Genomic DNA, 21,184 nt, shown 5'->3' with positions numbered 1-21,184 from the left:
TGGCTTCAGCTGGTCCCTCTGTTCGGGATCCCTGACTTCCCGCAACAATTGATGACTACCTTCTTCTACCACCATTCTGTATTCCCTTTGCTTTCAGCAAGCACCTCAGCAGGTCATGGTTTTTTTCCTGGTGGAGCGACCCAAACCTTCATTCCTGAAGGGTCTGGGCCATTTGTAGTCCTGCCTGGATTGGACTGTTGTAGTTTCCCATTAACCTTAATCACGGGACATGGTAATACTAACAGATGCCCTAATGGATCTCCTGTATTCTATGTGTACTCTTCCTCACCTCTGTTGGGGAGTAGTAGACAGATTTCATGTTGATAGTCCAGGTCAATCATCCCAGCCAACACTGTAACTCCCTTCTTAGCCTGTTGACTAAAAGGTAGGAGGAGCCCAGGCCGGGCATGGTGGCTCATGCCTATAAACCCAGCACTTTGGGAGGCCGAGGCAGGTGGATCACGAGGTCAGGGGATCGAGACCATCCTGGCTAACATGGTGAAACCCCATCTCTACTAAAAATACAAAAAATCAATATGCACTCACCAAATAGTTACTGAACAGTTAACTTTTTAAAAAACAAAACAAAACAACAGAGAAAAATGGAGCCTGGCCCTGTCACCCAGGCTGGAGTGCAATGGCCAGATCTCGGCTCACTGCAACCTCCTCCTCCTGGGTTCAAACCATTCTCCTGCCTCAGCTGCCCGAGTAGCTGGGATTATAGGAGCCTGCCACCACGCCCTGCTAATTTTTGTATTTTTAGCAGAGAAGGGATTTCACCGTGTTGGCCAGACTGGTCTCAAACTCCTGACCTCAGGTGGTCCACCCACCTCTGCCTCCCAAAGTGCTGGGATTACACTTGTGAACCAGTGCACCAGGCCACACTTTATTAATAATTGCTGTGCCTTGGTGCTAAGGATCAAAACAGAAAATCCTTGCTTTCATGTTTTCAAACTATATAAAGGTAATTATATTAATTTCCTATTGCTACTAAAACAAAACACTTTAAATTTAGTAGCTTAAAACAACTCAAGTTTATTATGTCACAGTTATGTAGGTCAGAAGTTCAGCAAGAGTTGGCTGGTTCCTCTCTTCCTGGTCTCTTAAGGGTGAAATCAAGGTATCAGCTGACCTGAGCTTTTGTCTGGTACCTCTGGGGAAGAGTGGGCTTTCAGTTTTATTTAGGTTGTTGACAGAATTCAATTCCTTGTGGCTCTGTGGCTGAGGTCTCCATTTCCTTACTGGCTGTCAGCCAGGAGCCTCTCTTGGTTCCCTATGGCCACCTGCATTCCTTGTCAAATTGTTCCTCTCATTATCTTGAATCTCTCTGACTTTTGCTTTGCCACATCTGTACTGCTTTTAAGGATTTATGTGATTAGATTGGGCCCATAGAGATAATCCAGGATTATTTTCCTTTCTTAAAATCTGTAACCTTAATTACATCTGCAAAAAGTCCCTTTTGCCATGTAATGTAGCATATTCACAGGTTCTATGATTTGGGCATGGGCATTTTTTAGAAGGCAATTCTTCAGCCTACCATGGTGATTATTCTTCCAGAATTATTTTCTGGCATGTCCCTCCCTTAGGTGATCTGGAGAAATATCTTGCACCAATATGGCTTAATTTATTTTGGTTATAACATTAGGTTTTATTTGAACAATAAAGATATTGGCAGTTCTTTTAAAAAGCTATGAACCAGACCAGAAAGGAATCACTATGGATGTAGAAGAGCTAAAATAGATAAAGAAATCAATAATAAACCTTATAAATAGAATGAGCATAGCAAGTAACTGATATAGGGGCAATGTGATGTCTCTTTTACCCAGCTTCCAAAGAATATAGGGTTGAACAATTACTGTATTTAGCATTATTTCAAGTATAGATTATTTCCCGAATGCATTAGTCTGCTATTATACACAAGACAATCTCCAATTTTGCATACTACTGAGTTTGTTTGAAATTAAATGTAATTCTATTTTCTCTCAAAACTGCCCAACATCAAAAGAATCATAAATGGGTTTTATTTTCCATTTTTAACTTATCAAACTAGTAACCTAAATGAAACTAAAAATCAATTCAATAACACAGAATTTATAGAAAGTCTACTATTTGTTGGATGTTATGCTAGATCTGGACAATACAGTTTACCTTACACTCCTTGACTGTAGGAAACTGGTAGGCATATAAACAAATAAATTATAATACTGTGCAGCAAGGGCAATAAGAGAAGTGAGCACGGGTGGAAGGAATGCTTTATTCTATGAGTAGTGAGGTAAGATTTTCCTGGCTGAAAGACAAAAAATCTTTAGGAGGTCAAGGTGGAAGGAGAGCTAAGCCAACAGCATGACCAAGGCACTAAGTATGAAAAGAAACAGAGATTCTGGGGAAGTACAGGTGTAGCTGGAAGACAGAGAGTGAGGGGCAAGTGGTGAAAGTAAAGGCTGGAAGGTCAGCAGGGTCAGAACCTATCATTCCATTCGGTTTATTCTGTGAAGATGTAGTGCCAGCAAAAGCTTTTTAATTTGGGAAAACATGATAGGACTTGCACTTTCAAAAGATTACCATGGTTGCACAGAAGAGACTGATTGGGTCAGAGGTTAGTTACAGGCTGGAAAACCAGTTTAGACGATACTGAAGAGCAAGGATGAAAGCCTAAACTAAAGCAGTGGAAATGCGAATGTGGAGCAGAGGAACGATTCAAGAAATTCTGCGGTAAAACTCATCAGACTTCATGATTGATTAAAGGTATGGTGGTAGACAAGGGAGGGAGAGGAAGGGTAAGAATGGAGAAGCAGGAATTGGGAGTTATTTGAAAATTTCTGACATGGAAGGAAAATCTGGATATTTCATAACACCTGACTAAATTAGGAGATGAAAGAGCATAAGTGGAGAGGGAATGGTGATGATCTCTCCTTGACCATACTTTAGTTCTGCTCCTCTGAGCCCTCTTCCCAACTAGGCCTCATCCTTGGACCACTATTTTAGGCCTGCTGAGTCCAGTTTTAGCAAGAATCTTGCTAAGTCAGTTTACAGAGTATCCCCTAGCCTTGATAATTGATCATCCCCACCCTGCCTTCAGCAAGAATCTTGAAAGTCAGTTTAGCAAGAATTTCCCCTACCCTTGATGTCACCTCTTAGTAATTTTCCATGCACTGACCCCTCAGTCTGCTTGCTGGCTATAGTTCCTAGCTGTTGTTGTATTAAAACTTGAGACCGATCTCTCTCCCCCACGGTGATAGTCATGGCACCTATTGCAGTAGTTCTAAATGTCTTCCTTGCCATTTTAACAAGTGTCAGAATAATTTTTCTTTAGCATCAAGGAGGAATCTCTTTCAAACACTATAAATCTCCTTCCACACGCCTGTAAGGCTTAATTGGTGCATACATCTTTTAACTCTCCTGTAGCTAAATAACATGTCTGGCTTATCCACTGCTGTGCTTTACCAGGCATTATGATGTACATAATCCAGACACTGTGTCCCAAGAACATAGCAAGCTGGCTTTCCCTCCTTGATTTAAAAAAATAACAACAACAAAACTATCAGTGTAACGTCCACTACATTTGACAGGTCAAAGAACTCCCTTCCTTAAGGACTTTACAATAACCTTACAGGGGGCTAAAGCATACATACCCGTGGGTAGTGGGTAAGCCTTGAGAGCACAGTGTTAAGTCTTGATAACATTTTGAGGTAGAGAACTAGTAGACACTGATCTGTTTTCCGGACTCTCAATGTAATTGCAAGGTCACTTCAAGAGGGTAAGGGGCTATTGCAACTACCCAAATTCGCTATTGTAGCATAAAAGCTTTAATTGACAGCATGTATAGGAATGAAAGGCTATGTTCTAATGAAACTTTAAAAAGCAGACACAAATATGAATGTCATATAATTGTCATGTGTCGCAAAACACTTTTTTTTTAACCTTTGAAAAATGTGAAACCCATTTTTAGCTCCCAGCTATATACAGCAGAACCTGCGATGGGCCGGATTTGCCCTGAGGGTTGTAGTTTGCCCCTGTGGTACGCATGAAATGCCAGAATTTTAAAAAGATGTGTTAAGTGTGCGACCATTTGTGGGGCGGTTCATGCTAACCTCCAATACAGTAATATATGTCAAATCGCTTTTGAGTGCCATTTAGTCTGGGTGGCCATGCCCAGGAATGGATACAGAGAAAGGGGCGCAGCGGTGCCGCGCACCACCCTCTAGGAGACTGGTATCGCAGCCCGCAGCTCCTAGGAACTGAGACAGCTTGGGCAGGGGCTTCAGGGACGCGGAGAGGGAGGCTTATCTCTGTCTAAAGGGGATAGCGGCCCGCAAACAAGCAAGCCAGGACACTGCTCCGAGGTCCCGCCCACGAAGACAAAACGAAGTCCCACCGCTCACACACCCGTGAAACACAAGAGCACAGCACGCCCCACCCGCAAGCCACGCCTCGCGCATCACGCACGCACGCATACACGTCTGTCGTTGCTTCCCGCCTTGCGCTCCGTCATGCTCTACTGCGCATACCTCGGGGACGGGTAGGAACGCAGATTGACAGGGACGCAGAGGCCTGAGCGAGGCGGAAAAACCTCACCCGGGCTAGGGGGTAGACCCAAACGGCTAGTGCGTCACTTCCGCTGGGGGCGGGGCGGGGTTGAGTGGGTGGTGACCCAGCTGCTGCGCTACTGTTTGTGTTGGAAGCTCAGCCGATGCAGGCCGGTAGGAGTGGACGTCAATGCGGGGAACGAGTGAGTCGCCGCTGCAGCCCTTGTGACTGCGGCCTGCATCCCGGTAAGTGGCCGCAAGGGGATAAGGGGCGGGACGATAGGAGGCTGGTTGATCGTTCTAGACCCTTGTCCGTCTCTCCGGGTCTTTCTTTTTCTTTGAAGGGCACTTCCCTAGCGAGAGGGTGGGGAGACGCCAGGCTTTGGGGAGGACCTGGCACTGGAAGGAGCCCGCGGCTCCTGGAGCTCATTGGTGCTCCGCGCCCTCCGCCCCCGTGGACTTTGCTGCCTCAGAAGCGCAAACTGTTTTTGGTTTCGCCGGTCCCGCCCTGCTCCTCCTGTCCCATCCCCAGGACTCCCTCCCCAATTTCCCAGAGTCTGTCTGCCTTCCCCTGGACTTTAGTGCTCTCCCGTAGTTAGCTGGTCACTCTCAGGAGGGGTTCCCTACTCTACATCATTCTCGACTGTCATTGTGCACCTGGTGATTCTACTGCCTGATATTTTTTGTCAGCGATTTCTTTCTAACCCCATCCGCATTTGATTCCATCCCTGACCACTGCTGCTTAAGTAGATTCAGGTGTGTACTTTTTAAAAGGTGAAGGTGTATGAATCACTGTTGCAGTGCTTCCTATCCCTGTGTCATTTCTGTCATTATGCTGGAAGGAACCTGCTTTCCACGCCTAATACAATGATAACTTTAAAATAGTGATTCATAGGAAAAACTTAAGAGAGTTGTGACATAAGGGACTGTCATATAATCCTGTTTAAAATACTGCGTTCATTTCCAGTAACAGTTGTATCCTGGTTCTGCAGTCCTAATTGCCGAGAGTTCAAAAATGACACATGTTTCAGTGTATTAAGAAAATGCTGTTAAACAGTGAAACATTAAGAACTGAGAGCTTAAGGCTTATGAGGCAGTTGTATCAAGCCCATTGTAGCTCTTTTGTTAAATTGCTTATGCCAATTAGTTGTACTTTCAATATAAGAACATGTTTTTATTTCGTTATTATAATCAACTTTTTCTTAATGTTGATCTCGTTTTTAATTCTGTATCAGGCCTAAATTAAAATCTTGTAAACGCCCTTTTAATGAGTGATGTTGAAGGAAGGGATCAGTTTCACTAGTTTAGATATTCACTTGTTTCACATGCAAAGTTGTTACAAGAACAGCCTGTACTTTGAGTTGTTTTTTTACCCCAGTTAGAGGGGTTGTGCTGAAGCTGCATATTGCTTACTCGTGGAATATATATCTGTAAGAAGGTCAGAGTTAGAACGCTGAGCCATAGACACCTTCCTGTCCTGCCATTTTTTGTTGTTGTTGTTGGGAGCCTCTGTCACCCAGGCTGGAGTGCCCTGGCGCGATCTCGACTTACTGCAAGATTCAAAGGATTCTCTTGCTTCAGCCTCCCGAGCAGCTGGGATTTACAGGCGTGCACAACCACACCCGGCTAATTTTTTTAAGTAGAGACAGGTTTCGCCATGTTGACCAGGCTGGTCTCAAACTCCTGGCCTCAAGTGATCCACCCGCCTCGGCCTCCCAAAGTGCTGGGATTACAGGTGTGAGCCACCGCGCCTGGTCAGTCATTTCTTAGTTCTTATTTTTTTCTGCAGTGCTCGCATATTTTATTCTGTTCCTTATCCATTACTTGAAAAAAATTCGTCCTGTCTTGGTTTCCAGTGTCCTGATTTTTTCAGGGTGACTTTTCTCCTGTTTTGTTTTCTTTAGAGTCTTTTCTTCCTCTTCTTAGCTCTTGGGTGGCACTCAAGCCTCTACCCCTGTCGCTCTCTCTAAACTAGAGTTTCATATTTGAAACCCAGGTATACTTAAATAGGCATGTGAATATACTGAAATGTTATGGAAAATATAGTTTGTATTGCAAATACATATTTTTCAAGGAAAAAGAGCTCTTCTCATGTTCTCTGATCCCAAAATAGTCATGTATTATTACTGTAAACTATCATCTGATAAATCCATCTAATGTTGTGGTTTCTGCTGCCACAATGCTGGTAATTCCACACATAAATCCACAGTCTGTGTACATTTCCATTTGAATGGCCCACTGTTACTTCATCCTGTGAATCCAAAAGAAAATGTGTTTTTCTCTCGTATTAAATTGGCCCCTTCACAGTTTTCTCATATTCGCAAATGGCACTCTTCATATTTTTCAGATTTAAAACCTTAGAGCTCTCTTAACACTTCCCTCTCTTTACCCCATTCTTGACTGTCAAGTCCTGTGTTTGGTTGTTTTCTCTTTTTTCCTTCACTTTCAAAGTGTTCAGAGTGGCTGTCTTCCCCACACTAGTTCTTGCTGGGTGAGGTGTCAGAGCCCCAGCACTGGAAAGTGGTCAGCTTGGGATAGTAGGGTAGTAAGAAAAATTTACCAACAACAATATAGGTTTGAAAAGGAAAGTTTTATTAGATAGAAAGAGTGCTGCAGAAGAGTGCAGTGAGGTGCCTCAGCAAGAGAGGACAGCTCACTGCAGTGGATTTTCTTCTTAGGGGTATTTATGGACTTTACAGCAGAAGCTGAAGGGTAACTTGGACCATATTAGCCACGTAGGTCATGATCAGTGATTACATTTGTAGACATTTTGGTGCTTTGATATCAGCAAAGGTTGCACAATGAGTTTTGACAAGCATACATTCTGGACATGTATAGAAATTCTAGTTACTTATACGTTTCTGGGAAAGAATCCTGGTACCACATGCCAGCTTTAGCCAACAGAGAAGTCTAATTATTTCTAAATTCCTCAGATAAGGAGTTGTGCCTCTGGATGGTCTGCTCAATGGCCACCAGGGGATCTTTGCTCTCCTCAGTACTGTTACCTTCAGACTGTTGTCACCCTTTTGCCGGTGTTATATTAATAATTAAGTGACATCCTCTGTAAATTCATTCTTTCCATCCTTAGCTGGTCCTCCACCTAATAATTCCCTTAATTCCTCTAGTTAAAACTCCATTCCCTTCTCTAGTGGTTGGTCCAAGCCTCTCGGTTTTATTCGTACCTCCCTTGTATTTATAGTACGTCTATTCTTCCTTGCTCTTTTTTCAGTTGATGGTAGCATCTCACTTTACATTCTTCTTCCTATGTTTTTGCGATCTAACTTCTGGCTGAATGTACTCTCAAAACACGTATCTTGCATTTACTAATGTTGTGATTTGGGGACAATTAAATTAAACTTATTGATTTTGTTGGTCATCTTTGTTTTGTAATTTTTGCTTGGTAGTTGTCGTTTCTGAGAAAGGTGTATTAAATCTCTCATTATGATTATGAAGTTGTCTAATCTTGTAATGGTTCCCATATTTTGGCCTTTTGTACTATATTTTAATGCCAAGTTGATAGGTGGTTTCATAAATTCGTCATATTGGAAAGAAACAATGCAAAATTCTACCATAGTCTTGTCTCCATTTCCTGCCTGAATTTTGGGGTCTGTGACCCCAAAATATCTGAGACAGGTCTCAATCAATCTAGAAAATTTTGTCCAGTTTAAGGACGCACCCGTGACACAGCCTCAGGAGGTCCCACTGACATGTGCCCAAGGTGGTCAAATGCCACTTGCCTCTATACATTTTAGTGAGACATAATGCATCAATCAGTCACATTGGTTTGATTTGGAAGGGCAGCACAACTCAAAGGGGATGGGGCTTCCAGGTCATATAAAAATTTTCTGATTGGCAGTTGGTTGAATGAGTTGCTATCAGTGGAAAGGAATGTCTGGGTTACCATAAGTAGGTGTGGAGACCAAGGTTTTATGATGTGGATGAAGCCTCCAAGTAGCAGGCTTCAGAGAGAATAGATTGTAAATGTTTTTTTCTTTTTTCTTTTTTTTTTTTTTTTGTTTTGAGAGGGAGTCTCGCTGTGTCGCCCAGGCTGGAGTGCAGTGGCACTATCTCAGCTCACTGCAACCTTCGTCTCCCAGGTTCAAGTGATTCTTCTGCCTCAGCCTCCCGAGGAGCTGGGACTACAGGCATGTGCCACTACGCCTGGCTAATTTTTGTATTATTAGTAGAGACGGGGTTTCACCATATTGGCCAGGCTGGTCTTGAGCTCCTGACCTCGTCATCCACCCACCTCGGCCTCCCAAAGTGCTGAGAGTACAGGCGTGAGCCACTGCACCCGGCCTATAAATGTTTCTTTTCAGACTTAAGATCTGTGTTGATGTGAATGCTGGAGGGGTATAATGAGGCACGTCCAACCCCCTTTCCATCATGGCTGAACTAGATTTTCAGGTTAACTCTGGAATGCCCTTGGCCAAGAGGAGGGGTCCATTCAGATGTTTAGGAGAGCCGTAGAATTTTATTTTTGGTTTGGTTCATCTTTATCATTCTTTTTTTCCCCTTACTTGCCTTTAATCACCTTGTAGTTCTTGCTGTTCCAAAGCTCATATTTGTCTCCAAATTGTTGGTTGTTTTTTCTCTGACTAGAATGCTCTTTTCCCAGATTTTCTTAATAATTTTCTTCCTTGCTTCATTCAGGTTTCCACTAAAATGTCAACTCAGTTCTGATCACACCATAAAATAGCGCTCTGTGCCCTTCTTCTCCTCCCCCCTGCTTTATTTTAATTCATGGCACTTCTCAGCCTGACTATACATTCCGTTCATTATTTGTTTTATTTCTCAGTAGATTGTCTTCTCCTCCAAGGTCTACATGATTACCTGAGGTTTAATAAGTACATAGATCATTCCTTTATTATTATGCAGTGTCTCCTTTTTATCCATAATTAATGCCTTTCCCTTATGTTTACCTTCAAAGGCTTTTCACTTTCTGACGGGTAGTTTCGGTCCGGTATAACATTTTTCCCAGTCCTGTATTTTCAGCCTTCTGTTACAGGTATGTTTGTAGCTAGCACATAGCTGGAGTTTTCATTTCTGAGATTTTGCTCTCCTTTTTTATTCTGGGTACAGTTCTCTTTGAGTCTTTATTTTTGTTCCTTCTGTTTCGCCTTTGAACATTTTAGACCTTAATTTTTTTATATTTCTGAATCTTAGTTACACATTTGTTTTCTGGCTATATTTGCTGATCCTCTCTGCAGGTGATGGTGCATTTCTTTGCATGTTTTGTAACTTCAGTGAGTTCATTTTCTGTGGTGGTTGCTTGGTGTGGGATCCCATTGCCCATAGGGTATCTGCACCTTGAGGATAGTATGACTGCAGTTCCACACCCGTGGGTCCTCTTAAACCTGGAGATATTTACTATTGACTTTGAGCATGGCTTTATTATTTTATAAAATTATTTTTTATTTTTTAAATTGCCAGATAAAGGTGTATGTATTTACGGTGTGCAACATGATTTTTTAAGTATTATTTTCATTGTGGACTAACTAAATCTAACATATGCATTACCTCACACAGTTATTTTTCTGGCTTAATTTTACAGTTTCTTGGTATTCTTCAAGTTGAGCATGGATTTTTTTTAAAAAAAGTATAATATTTCTATATGTTTATAGGGTAGATGTGATATTTTGATACATGCGTACAATGTGTAAGGATCAAATCAGGGTATTTAGGATATGCATCACCTTGAACATTTATTTTTTCTTGGGAATATTTCAAATTTTCTAGCTACTTTGAAATAACACAATGTGTTATTGTTAACTATAGTCCCCCTACTTTACTATCCAAATAGTGTAACTCATTACTTCTTTTTTTTTTTTTTTTTGAGATGGAGTCTCGCTCTGTCGCCCAAGCTGGAGTGCAGTGACTGTGATCTTGGCTCACTGCAAGCTCCACCTCCCAGGTTGACGCCATTCTCCTGCCTCAGTCTCCCAAGTAGCTGGGACTACGAGCATCCGCCACCTTGTCGGGCTCATTTTTTGCATATTTAGTAGAGATGGGGTATTAGCCAGGATGGACTCGATCTCCTGACATCATGATCCGCCCGCCTCGGCCTCCCAAAGTACTGGGATTACAGGCGTGAGCCACCGTGCACGGCCTATAACGCATTACTTCTAACTGTATGTTTGTACCTATTAACCATCCTCTCTTATCCCCTCCTTTCCAGCCCCCAACTCTCCCTCACACACGCAGTTCCTAGCCTCTGGTAACTATCATTCTACTCTCTATCTCCACGAGATCCAATTTTTTTGGCTCCTACATATAAGTGAAAACAGAGCATGGCTTTTTATCCACAAGTATTTTACCTTAAGTGTTTTTGTGTCATTGGGGCTGCAGAGCTTTTATGTTAACTTGACTTATCTTATTGACTGCAAGTCCCAAGGAGTTTGGAAGAGTCTTGTGGGAATCAAGGGAAAATGTCCCCTTCCACCTCTGCCAGTTTGCTGAAAATCAGCTGACAGAAACAGATTACTAAGAGAAATGGCATACAAATTTATTAATGTGCACAGCTGAGAATCGCAATGATTACTTAAATATCCCAGTGGGGCCTGCGTACTTACATAGCTGTTTTCAGAGGGGAAGGAAAGATGGGGAATAGAGGTAATTCTGTTGAGCAGCAGTAACTGACCACTAGGGCGAAGGAATGGACGGGGGGTTGGAAGGACAGAGATGAACTTGTATTCTCTTTGAAAACTGAATGAGCCTAAGAGACAGACTTTATCTTGTGAAAGTGTCATTTGGGTGTGGTTATATTCTTCAGTCTTCCAGTCTTCTTTTCTGCAGCAGATAATAAAATTGTTTTCCCCTGTCCCTGAGGAGGAGAGGGGAAAACAATTATTCTCCTTGGGGAATCTGTCTGGTCTTTTTGTAGATAGGGGAAAAGTCTCTTCTAGCATCTGTTGATCTCTGATGTGGCTTTAATTCAAAATACTTATACCAGGCAGCCATATTTTGTGGTAGAATTCCCTGGGCTCCTTCAGCCTGGAAGACAAGACAGGCTTTGCTTTTTTTCTCTCTCTTCCATATAAAATTCTAAATGGCACACATGCAATTTAGAAGGAAGGATTTTACTTCAGGCTGTTATCTTCTGAACAATTGGAATAGGTTCTCAGTTCCATCTTTCTCAGCGTCATCTACCTCTCTCTCAATCTCTCTAGGTCCTGCAGTAAAACTAGACTACATGTAATCTCTGCACATACTATATGTGCTTTCTTCCATGCTTTCTTCTGTTTGCCTCTGTGTGTAGTTTTGTTTGTTTTAGAGATGGGGTCTCTGTGGCTCACTGCAGCCTCAGACTCCTGGGCTCAAGTAATCCTCCCACCTCAGCCTCCTGAGTAGCTAGGACTACAGGTGTGTGCCACCATGCCCAGCTAATTTGTTTTATTATTTTTTTTTTTTTTGAGACAAGGTTTCACCATTTACCTGGGCTGGTCTCAAACTCCTGGCTGTGTTTGTTTTGTTTACCATTATTTAGAATTCTCTCCTTTCCTTCTCATCTTTACACATGATGAATTCCTTTTTCACTTTGGCCAGTTTTTAACCTCTTTTTTTCTTTAAAACTTCCCTCGATTTTATCTCACTTTGTCTTTCATTCACATGGTGCCTTCTGTTACAGTGCTTTAAATATTTTGCTTTTTCTAATTACAAAATGAAACCTCATTATAAATAATTCAGACAGTAGAAAAGTAAAAAGTAAAAACTGTTCTCATTCCCTTTTGGCCCCATGCCTTAGGTCATAAGAATAAACAGATGCTTATCCTTTCAGAATCAATTTGTGTATGTATATGTGTGCCCATAAGATTTCAACTACATATGTAGATTTTCATTTTTTAATTTTTAATATATGTGTGTGTGTGTGTGTATTCATGTGTGTATAGCATATATAGAACTGCAGGTTGCTTTTTTTAAAAAAAGACTTTTTTTAGAACAGTTTTTAGGTTCACAGGAAAATTGAAAGGAAGGTACAGACATTTCCATAAACCCCTTGCCCCAGTACACACATAGCCACCTCCATTATTGGCATCACCCACTAGAGTGGTACAGGTATTATAATTGATGAGCCTGCATTCACACACAGTCCCCCAAGTTCATAGGGTACATTTAGGTTCATTTCTGGTGGTGTACATTCTGTGGGTTTAAACAAATGTTTAATTATATTTATCCATTATTATGATACTATACAGAGGATTTTTACGGCAGTAAAAATACTGTCCTCTGTCCCCTACCTATTTATTCCTTCTATACTCTGCTTTTGGCAACCACTGATCTTTTTACTGTCTTCATAGTTTTGCCTTTCTAGAGTGTTATACAGCTGGAATCATACTTCTATGGTCTGAATGTTTGTGCCTCTCAAAATTCATGTGGAAATCATAACTGCTAAGGTGACAGTATTAAGAGGTAGGTCTTTGGGAGGTGATTAGGTCAGGAGAGTGTAGTCCTTAGGAATGGGATTAGTGCCCTTCTAAAAGACAACCCATAGAGCTAGTTAGTACCTTCTACCATGTGAGGACACAGTAAGAAAACAGCCATCTGTGAACCAGTAAGTGGGCCTTCAGCAGATACCAAATCTGCTAATACTGATCTTGGACTTCCCAGTCTCCAGAACTGTGGGAAATTTTGTGAGAAATAAATTTCTATTGTTTATAAGCTACCTAAGCCAGACATGTGTACCTATAGTCTCCACTACTTGGGAGGCTGAGGCAGGTGGCTTGCATGAGTCCAGGAGTTCAAGGAGGTAGTGAGCTATGATCATGCATGCCACTGCACTGCAGCCTGGGTGACAGAGTGAGACCCTGTCTCTATAAAACACACACAGATACCCCATTTTATATATGGGGTATCTCCCATATGTAAGCTCCCCAGTTTATGGGATTTCATTGCAGGAGCCTGAACAGACTAAGACACAGTGTGTAGCCTTTTTCAGATTGGATGTTTTCACTTAGTAATATGCATTTCAGGTTTCTCGCAGTCTTTTTATGGCTTGATAGCTCATGTCTTTGTAGCACTGAACAATTTTCCATTGTCTACACATACCATATATTGATATGCCACAGGTTATCCATTCACTTACTAAAATACATCTTGTTGTTTTGAAATTTTGGCAATTATGAATAAGGCTTCTATAAACATCCATGTGCAGATTTTATTATGGACATAGTCTCAGCTCCTTTGGGTAGATATCAAGGAGTACCATTGCTGGGTCATATGTTAAGAGTATGTTTAATTTTGCAAGAAACTACTGAACTATCTTTCAGAGTGACTGTACCATTTTGTGTTTCTTCAGCAATGAGTAAGAGTTCCTTTTGCTCCTCACCAGCATTTAGTGTTCTCAGTGTTCTGTATTCTGGCCAGTCTAATAGGTATGTCGTAGTATCATGGTTATTTTAGTTTGCATTTTCCTGATGACATATGATGTGGTACAACTTCTCATATGTTTATTTGTTTCTATATATCTCCTTTGATGAGGTGTCTGTTACGGCCTTTGGCACATTTGTAATTGAGTTTGTTTTCTTATTGTTGAGCTTTAAGAGTTCTTTAAATATTATGGATGACAGTTCTTTATCAGATATGTCTGTTGAAAATATTTTTTCCCAATCTCTGCCTCGTTGTCTTATTCTCTTGATATTGACCTTCACAGAACAGAAGGTTTGGTTTTTTTGTTTTATTTTGAGACAAAGCCTGGCTCTTATTGCCCAGGCTGGAGTGCAGTGGCACGATCTTGGCTCGCTGCAACCTCTGCCTCCTGGATTCACGTGATTCTCCTGCCTCAGCCTCCCGAGTAGCTGAGATTACAGACGTGCACCACCATGCCCAGCTTATTTTTTGTATTTTTAGTAGAGACGGGGTTTCACCACGCTGACCAGACTGGTCTTGAACTCCTGACCTCGTGATCTGCCTGCCTCAGCCTCCCAAAGTGCTGGGATTACAGGTGTGAGCCACCACGCCTGGCCAGAAGTTTTTAATATTAATGAAGTCCACCTTATCAATTTTTTCTTTCATGGATCATGCATTTGATATTGTCTCAAAGTCATTGCCATTCCTAAGGTCATCTAAGTTTTCTCCTATGTTACATTCTAGTTTTAGACATTTGCATTTTACATTTAGATCTGTGATCTGTTTTGAGTTAATTTTTTTGATAGGTATAAAGTCTGTGTCTAGATTAATTTGCATGTGGATGTCCAGTTGTCATTTGTTAAGAAGACTATTTTTGCTCCGTTGTATTACCTTTACTTTTTTGTGAAAGATCAATTAACTGTATTTAATTGGGTCTGTTTCTGGATTTTTTATTCTATTCCGTTGATCTATTTGTCTTTTCTTTTACCAATACCACATTTTTAAATTGGATTATTCTTCTCTTATTTGTATGTATTCTTTTTATATAGTGGTTAAGAACCCCTTCTATGTTAGATGCTGTAGTTTCTTCTAGTCTGACTTACTTGATTTAATGAGCACTTATTACTTAGGTAGTGAAATATTTTTCACATGGCTATTAGCAGCTCTAGACTGGAAGTTCTTTCATATCCTGTAACTGTGTGACTTCAACATCTAGCACCATGTCTGGTATAGATTAAGTATCCTATAAATCGTTTGCAATGAATAATGTATGAGACCTGACCTTTTTCTTCAAGGAATAGTGTCTTCAAGTCTGGTGTCACATAAAGTAGTCCAGAATTTAACAGTGAGGAAGGGAAAAAAAAAAAAAAAAGCGGAGTATCTAAATTGCATATTAAATTATGTGTTGTAGGAAAACTTACCTATTGGGAAACTTCTCTAAATTAGTTCTTTTCCCTAAACATTCTATTCCTCATTTTCTTTTTTTATCTACCTGTATACTGAAAGTGAATTATTTTATATTAGCTTAAAGATGAATTTTCTATCAGCTATAATGGCAACATTTTATCTGCTTTTTTTGATACAGCTTGCTGAGTTTAGTCCAAATAGTCTTGTATTTTCTATTATACCCAATTTCAATTTTTCACGTGAATTCTAATTTTGTTTTTCTTGCCATTTCAGGTAAGACCATGAATTGGCATTTCTTAAATGAAGCACTCAAGAAGTGAGAGAATGTCATAGAAAACAAATGATTTTTAAGTTATGTCTATTAATCTGACTGTAGATATATATATTTACCTCCTTAGTAATGCAAGAAGTGTTTGTGGGAAGCAGAGAAGCAAGCAACTACATTTCTTGTTCTCACCTAAGCATTGCTGGAGGATAAGCCACATCAGTCTACAAAGAGGTTTTCAGACAAACATAATAAGATGTAAATGGACCAAAAGTGAAGCACATTCTTGCAGTAAGCACTGTTACTCTCCAAGCAACCATGGTTTACATATTGGAATTTTGAAACTTAGCACTTCTGCTCCCAAGGGACTTACAAAAGTGAACATTTGTATGTCCCGTATTAAAAGTACTTTGAACTCTGTTTCAAAGGCTATTTTTGGCAATCGAAATGAAATGATTGCACGTTTAGCTCAATTTAAGCCAAGTTCCCAAATATTAAGAAAAGTATCAGATAGTGGCTGGTTAGAACAGAAAAACATTAAACAAGCCATCAAATCTCTGAAAAAATATAGTGACAAATCAGCAGAAAAGAGTGCTTTTCCAGAAGACAAAAGTCACATTATAGACAAAGAAGAAAATAGAGGTAAACGCAGTCTTTTTCATTACACAAATATTATAACCACAAAATTTGGAGAGTCATTCTACTTTTTATCAAATCATATTAACTCATACTTCAAACATAAGGAAAAAATGTCTCAAGAAAAGGAAAATGAACATTTCCAGGACAAATCAAAACTTGAAGATAAAAAGGTAGAAGAAGGGAAATTAAGTTCTCCAGATCCTAGCATCCTGGCTTACAAGCCAGGCTCAGAATCTTTAGATACTGTGGACAAGCCTACAAGTCCTTCTACAATACCTGATGTTCTTCCAATTTCAACTAAACAAAGTATTGCTAACTTACTTTCTCGTCCCACGGAAGGTGTACAAGCTTTAGTAGGTGGTTATATTGGTGGACTTGTCCCCAAATTAAAGTATGATTCTAAGAGTCAGTCAGAAGAACAGGAAGAGCCTGCTAAAACTGATCAGGCTGTGAGCAGAGACAGAAATGCAGAGGAGAAAAAGCGTTTATCTCTTCAGCGAGAAAAGGCAAGTTGTTCAGTGTGCTTTTTGGTTCTATTACTTTTTGTCAAATATATAAGTTTTATTTCCTAATGAGAACTAAGAAACTTGAATTGTTCTTTAGAGCAGTTTTGTATTCTAATCATATATATTGAATATGTCTTTGTAGATTATCGCAAGGGTGAGTATTGATAACAGGACCCGGGCATTAGTTCAGGCATTAAGAAGAACAACTGACCCAAAACTCTGCATTACTAGGGTTGAAGAACTGACTTTTCATCTTCTAGAATTTCCTGAAGGAAAAGGAGTGGCTGTCAAGGTAATTTCTAATTTATTTAATCTGGTTTTGTCTTGGAATAAAAATACTAAAAAATTCTTCTAAAATGGAAAAGGCAAAGCCATTCATTTTTCTATTTGAATTTTTTGGTTTTTATTATACATGTGATGTATATTCAGTAATTAGCCTATTTATTTTGTGACGTACATTATGCTAATCATTTTATTTTGTTAGCACCAATATGTGTACATGAAATTAACATTTATAAAATAGAAAATAATCAGTGTATTAGTTGAATTGCCTAACAGCTGCCAGATTTTTCTTCAGAGCAATGTAAATATTTATACTATGTAACTATTCTTTTACGCTAGGAGACATAATTCATATGTAAGGCTGTTTTTATTTCATGGTCCTTTCATATTTGAAAGTCTAAAAATTTTAATGACCTTACTCATAATTGAATTAGTAATTATATTAAGTAAAACAATGAATTTTCTTTGCCTCAGTTTTTTCAATTATAAAATAATGAGGATAATTTAGACCCATTTATATGGACTGTTTTCAAAGAAGTACTGTAAAATATGACCAATGTGATTGAGTCTCTTTACATCTATATTATTAAGATTATTTGTAATGTTTCATGAAAAATTTGAAAATATAATGATAGATATTGCTTAAATTTCATTAGAAATCTCTTAGTGCTTATTTTCAGCTTGCCATTCAGAAAATTGTTTTAATTTAGATCATATTTATTTGACTTTTTAACAATTATCTTGCTGAAGAATTGTCTTTGAATAATGTACCCATCCTTAATTGTGTATTGTATAACACATACATTATTATAGGTAGCTTCAGTATTTTATGGTCCTACAATTTAGGATTATATTTTATATTTATATAATCTTTTACATAAAAGATAAGATTCTCAAATATACATATGCTTTTAAGTATATTTCACGTTTCAGTGATATACTGAAAGCAAAGGTTTTTAAATAGAATTACATACTGGCTTAGTCCATTTGGGCTGTCATAATAAAATACCTTAGCCTGGGTAATTTATAAACAACAGAAATTTATTTCTCATAGTTCAAAATGAGAACTGAGCAGTCCAAAATCAAGGCACCAACAATTTGATGAGAGTCCCTTTCCTCCTAAACAGCAGCTTCTCATGGCCTACTTACATAGCAGAAGGGCAAGGGGGCTCACTTTGGCCTCTTTTACAAGGCCAGTTGTAATACTGATGGATTTCTGAGTAGTTTTCATTTGTAGTTTATTATTAAATCGTCTTGCTAATTGAAACTCTGAGCGTTCTTTTATCTTGCATAACTAATCCCAAATCTAAGGACCTTTCAATACTATGAACAAATGTGATAGGAATGTATATCCAGATCAATTATGAATTAAAGTCTAGATAGTCTGAAAAAACTCGTCACCCTCCCCTTAAATAATCATCTGAAAAACAGTGAACTGGACAAATTGCATAAAACATGTTGGCATGTACGCTCTAGTGTGAACTTTTCCAGCTAAACTTTTTGTTATTATCAAGAGTTGAGCTTTTTAAAAGTGATAGAATTTTTATAAAACATCTGTATGAATTTCACTTTTTTATGTGTCTACCATACTTATGGTAGCTAAATACAGTGAATTATGTCTGATATGTAATGCTCTAAAAAAAATGAGTTACTTATTTTGTATGCTACATTTATGGCAGTTAAATTTAGGGAATTGTCTGTGATAATTTTTTTCACTGTTTGTGATGAAGGTGGTCTCCTTTCATTATGTTTTTTAATTAAAAAGAAGAACTTTGACTATTTAGAAAGAAGGCAGCACAAAGCATCGTAGGGAATTAGAAGAAAGAAAAGAAAATAAAAATAATATATTTTTACTACCCTCAGATTGCCACTGTAATGTATTAGAGTTTATTTGTGTTCATTGGATTAAGCTGTCTTAAGCTGTAATAGCAAACAACACCAAAATCTCAGTGACTTAACAAAACAGTTTTATTTCTGGCTCATGCAAAGTCAACTGTGAATTTGGGTGACTCTTTGGCACAGTGAACCTCTGTGTGGTGGTTACTTAGATCCTGTCCTGTTGTCTGTATTTTTATTGAGTCTTCCTCTATGATTTCTATGGCAAGGAAAGAATATTTCAGCAGAAGTTGCCACAGGTTTCTTCTACTCACAGTCTGTTTATCCTTTCTGATTGCATGGGCCTGAAAAGTACAACCTTCTGTATGCTTGGAAGGGGAAGCAAACTGGGTGTTGGTGAACATTAGTAATGTCTGCCACAGTATTCCTTCAGAATTTATTCTATGCATATATATACCAAAATAAACCCATTCTGTATATGTTGTTTTATAATCTGGTTTTTTAGCATATAATGTATACCTTTCTATATCAGTAAATATTCCTTTATCCTATACCCAGTTGAAAATGTTCTTTACGTAACTGATTAGATCCAAATGAGGGCCCAGTCTAGATCACACATTGCATCTGACTATTTCTCCAAGTCACTTAAAATATAATGCAGTCCTTCAGCCACACCTTCTTCACCTGCACCTTTAAAACTGACTTAATTCAAGACATCAGGCTGGTTAACAAGCAGAATGACTCACTTTCTGGATGTACTTGCCTTCTTTCTCAATGTTACTTGAAGTGTTACTCTTTCCTTTTCATTTCCTGAACATTGGAATTTAAATATAATGGCTTGATTGAGTTAAACATTTTGTTATTAGAGCACATTGTAGGTAGTGTCATGTGCCTCATAATGTATCACATCAAGACACACATGACAATTAGTTGAACAACCATTAGTAATGCTAAGGATGACCACCGGGTTAAGGTGATGACAATCTGCTTCCCATTGGACAGTTGTGCTAGTAGTATTATCTCATCAACCATTAACCTAATCACTTCCAGAACTAATAATTTCATTAGAGTTGCAAAATGACCAATGTCTAATTCTGTTACTCCTACATTATAATTGACATTCTTCTGTAAAGTACAGCCTTCCTTCATCAACTGAAGCTATTTGGGTATTCTCAAAGGCAAATTTTACAGGAAAGGAAAGATAAATGCTTAATTTCCTTGTATGTAGTTACCAGTTTTCAAAATAAGGTGCTGCTTTAATAGCTGCCTCAGTGATTAAATGAATTTTTTTTGCACCTCTAAAATAATATTATGGACTCCTTATTTTTCTAAGTTAAATGTGTTTCTTTTTCTTTTTTGGGGAGACAGTCTCTGTCACCCAGGCTGGAATGCAGTGCCACAGTCTTCACTCACTGCAACTTCTGCCTCCCAGGTTCAGCCCAGCTCAGCCTCCTGAGTAGCTGGGACCACAGGCATGCGCCACTACACCCAACTAATTTTTGTATTTTTTGTAGACAGAGGGTCTCACCATGTTGCCCAGGTTGGCCTCGAATTCTTGGGCTTAGGCAATCTGCCCGCTTTGCCCACAGTACTGAGATTATAGGTATAAGCCATCTCACCCAGCTTATTTTTCTTTCTCTTTCTTTCTTTCTTTCTTTGAGATGGAGTCTCGCTCTGTCGCCAGGCTGGAGTGCAGTGGTGTGATCTCGGCTCACTGCAACCTCCGCCTCCTGGGTTCAAGGGATTCTCCTGCCTCAACCTCCCAAGTAGCTGGGACTACAAGTGTCCGCCACCATGCTTGGCTAATTTTTGTATTTTTAGTAGAGACAGGGTTTCACCATGTTGGCCAGGCTGGTCTCGATCTCCTGACCTCAGATGATCCACCTGCCTCGGTCTCCCAAAGTGCTGAGTTTACAGGTGTGAGCCACTGCTCCCGGCCTCGCCCAGCCTGTTTCTATGATCTATTTTCTCCCCCTCTCTGTTTTGAAATGCTGAATTTGTCACAAGGATTCATACATCCTTTGGGTTTATTAAAAAGCTTTTTATAAAAATGTTATATATAGAAAACAACACAAATCATAAGTTTACAGCTTCATGATTTTTCACACATGAAATACATCTATATAACCACTACCCTGAATGAGAAACAATCTTACGAACACTCCAAACACTGTCCCCAAAAAGGTTGATCAGTTTTTCAGAATTCTAGCAGCGTAATTTAGTTGTGCCTCTTTTTGCATGTTATATGAATGATAAGCATGTGTTCTTACATGTCTGGTTTTTTTTTCACTCCATATTATGTTTGTGAGAACCTTCTATATTGTTGGGTATACTTTTCATTTTTCCCTCTACTGCTAGACATTTGGATGGTTTGCAGT

The 21,184-nt window shown here is 39.3% G+C and overlaps 1 protein-coding gene across 3 annotated transcripts in view; it reads left to right on the top strand.

Moving 5' to 3' along the window:
* The first annotated feature begins 4,504 nt into the window (after positions 1-4,504).
* Positions 4,505-21,184, top strand: part of PNPLA8 (patatin like phospholipase domain containing 8) — a 52,294-nt gene continuing 35,614 nt past the window's right edge. For 2 of the 3 annotated variants that reach the window (XM_023183043.3, XM_023183044.3), the window contains exons 1-3: positions 4,505-4,772; positions 15,552-16,688; positions 16,831-16,980. In XM_023183043.3, the coding sequence (XP_023038811.2) occupies positions 15,633-16,688; positions 16,831-16,980 (1,206 nt within the window). In that variant the 5' untranslated portion in view covers positions 4,505-4,772; positions 15,552-15,632. The remainder of the gene's footprint in view (positions 4,773-15,551; positions 16,689-16,830; positions 16,981-21,184) is intronic. The other variant, XM_023183045.2, reaches the window with a different exon arrangement.

The sequence above is a fragment of the Piliocolobus tephrosceles genome, chromosome 8 (assembly GCF_002776525.5).
Source record: "Piliocolobus tephrosceles isolate RC106 chromosome 8, ASM277652v3, whole genome shotgun sequence".
Classification (NCBI taxonomy): Eukaryota; Metazoa; Chordata; class Mammalia; order Primates; family Cercopithecidae; genus Piliocolobus; species Piliocolobus tephrosceles.
Note: the sequence above shows the minus strand (reverse complement) of the source record. Positions and strands in the feature narration are given on the sequence as shown.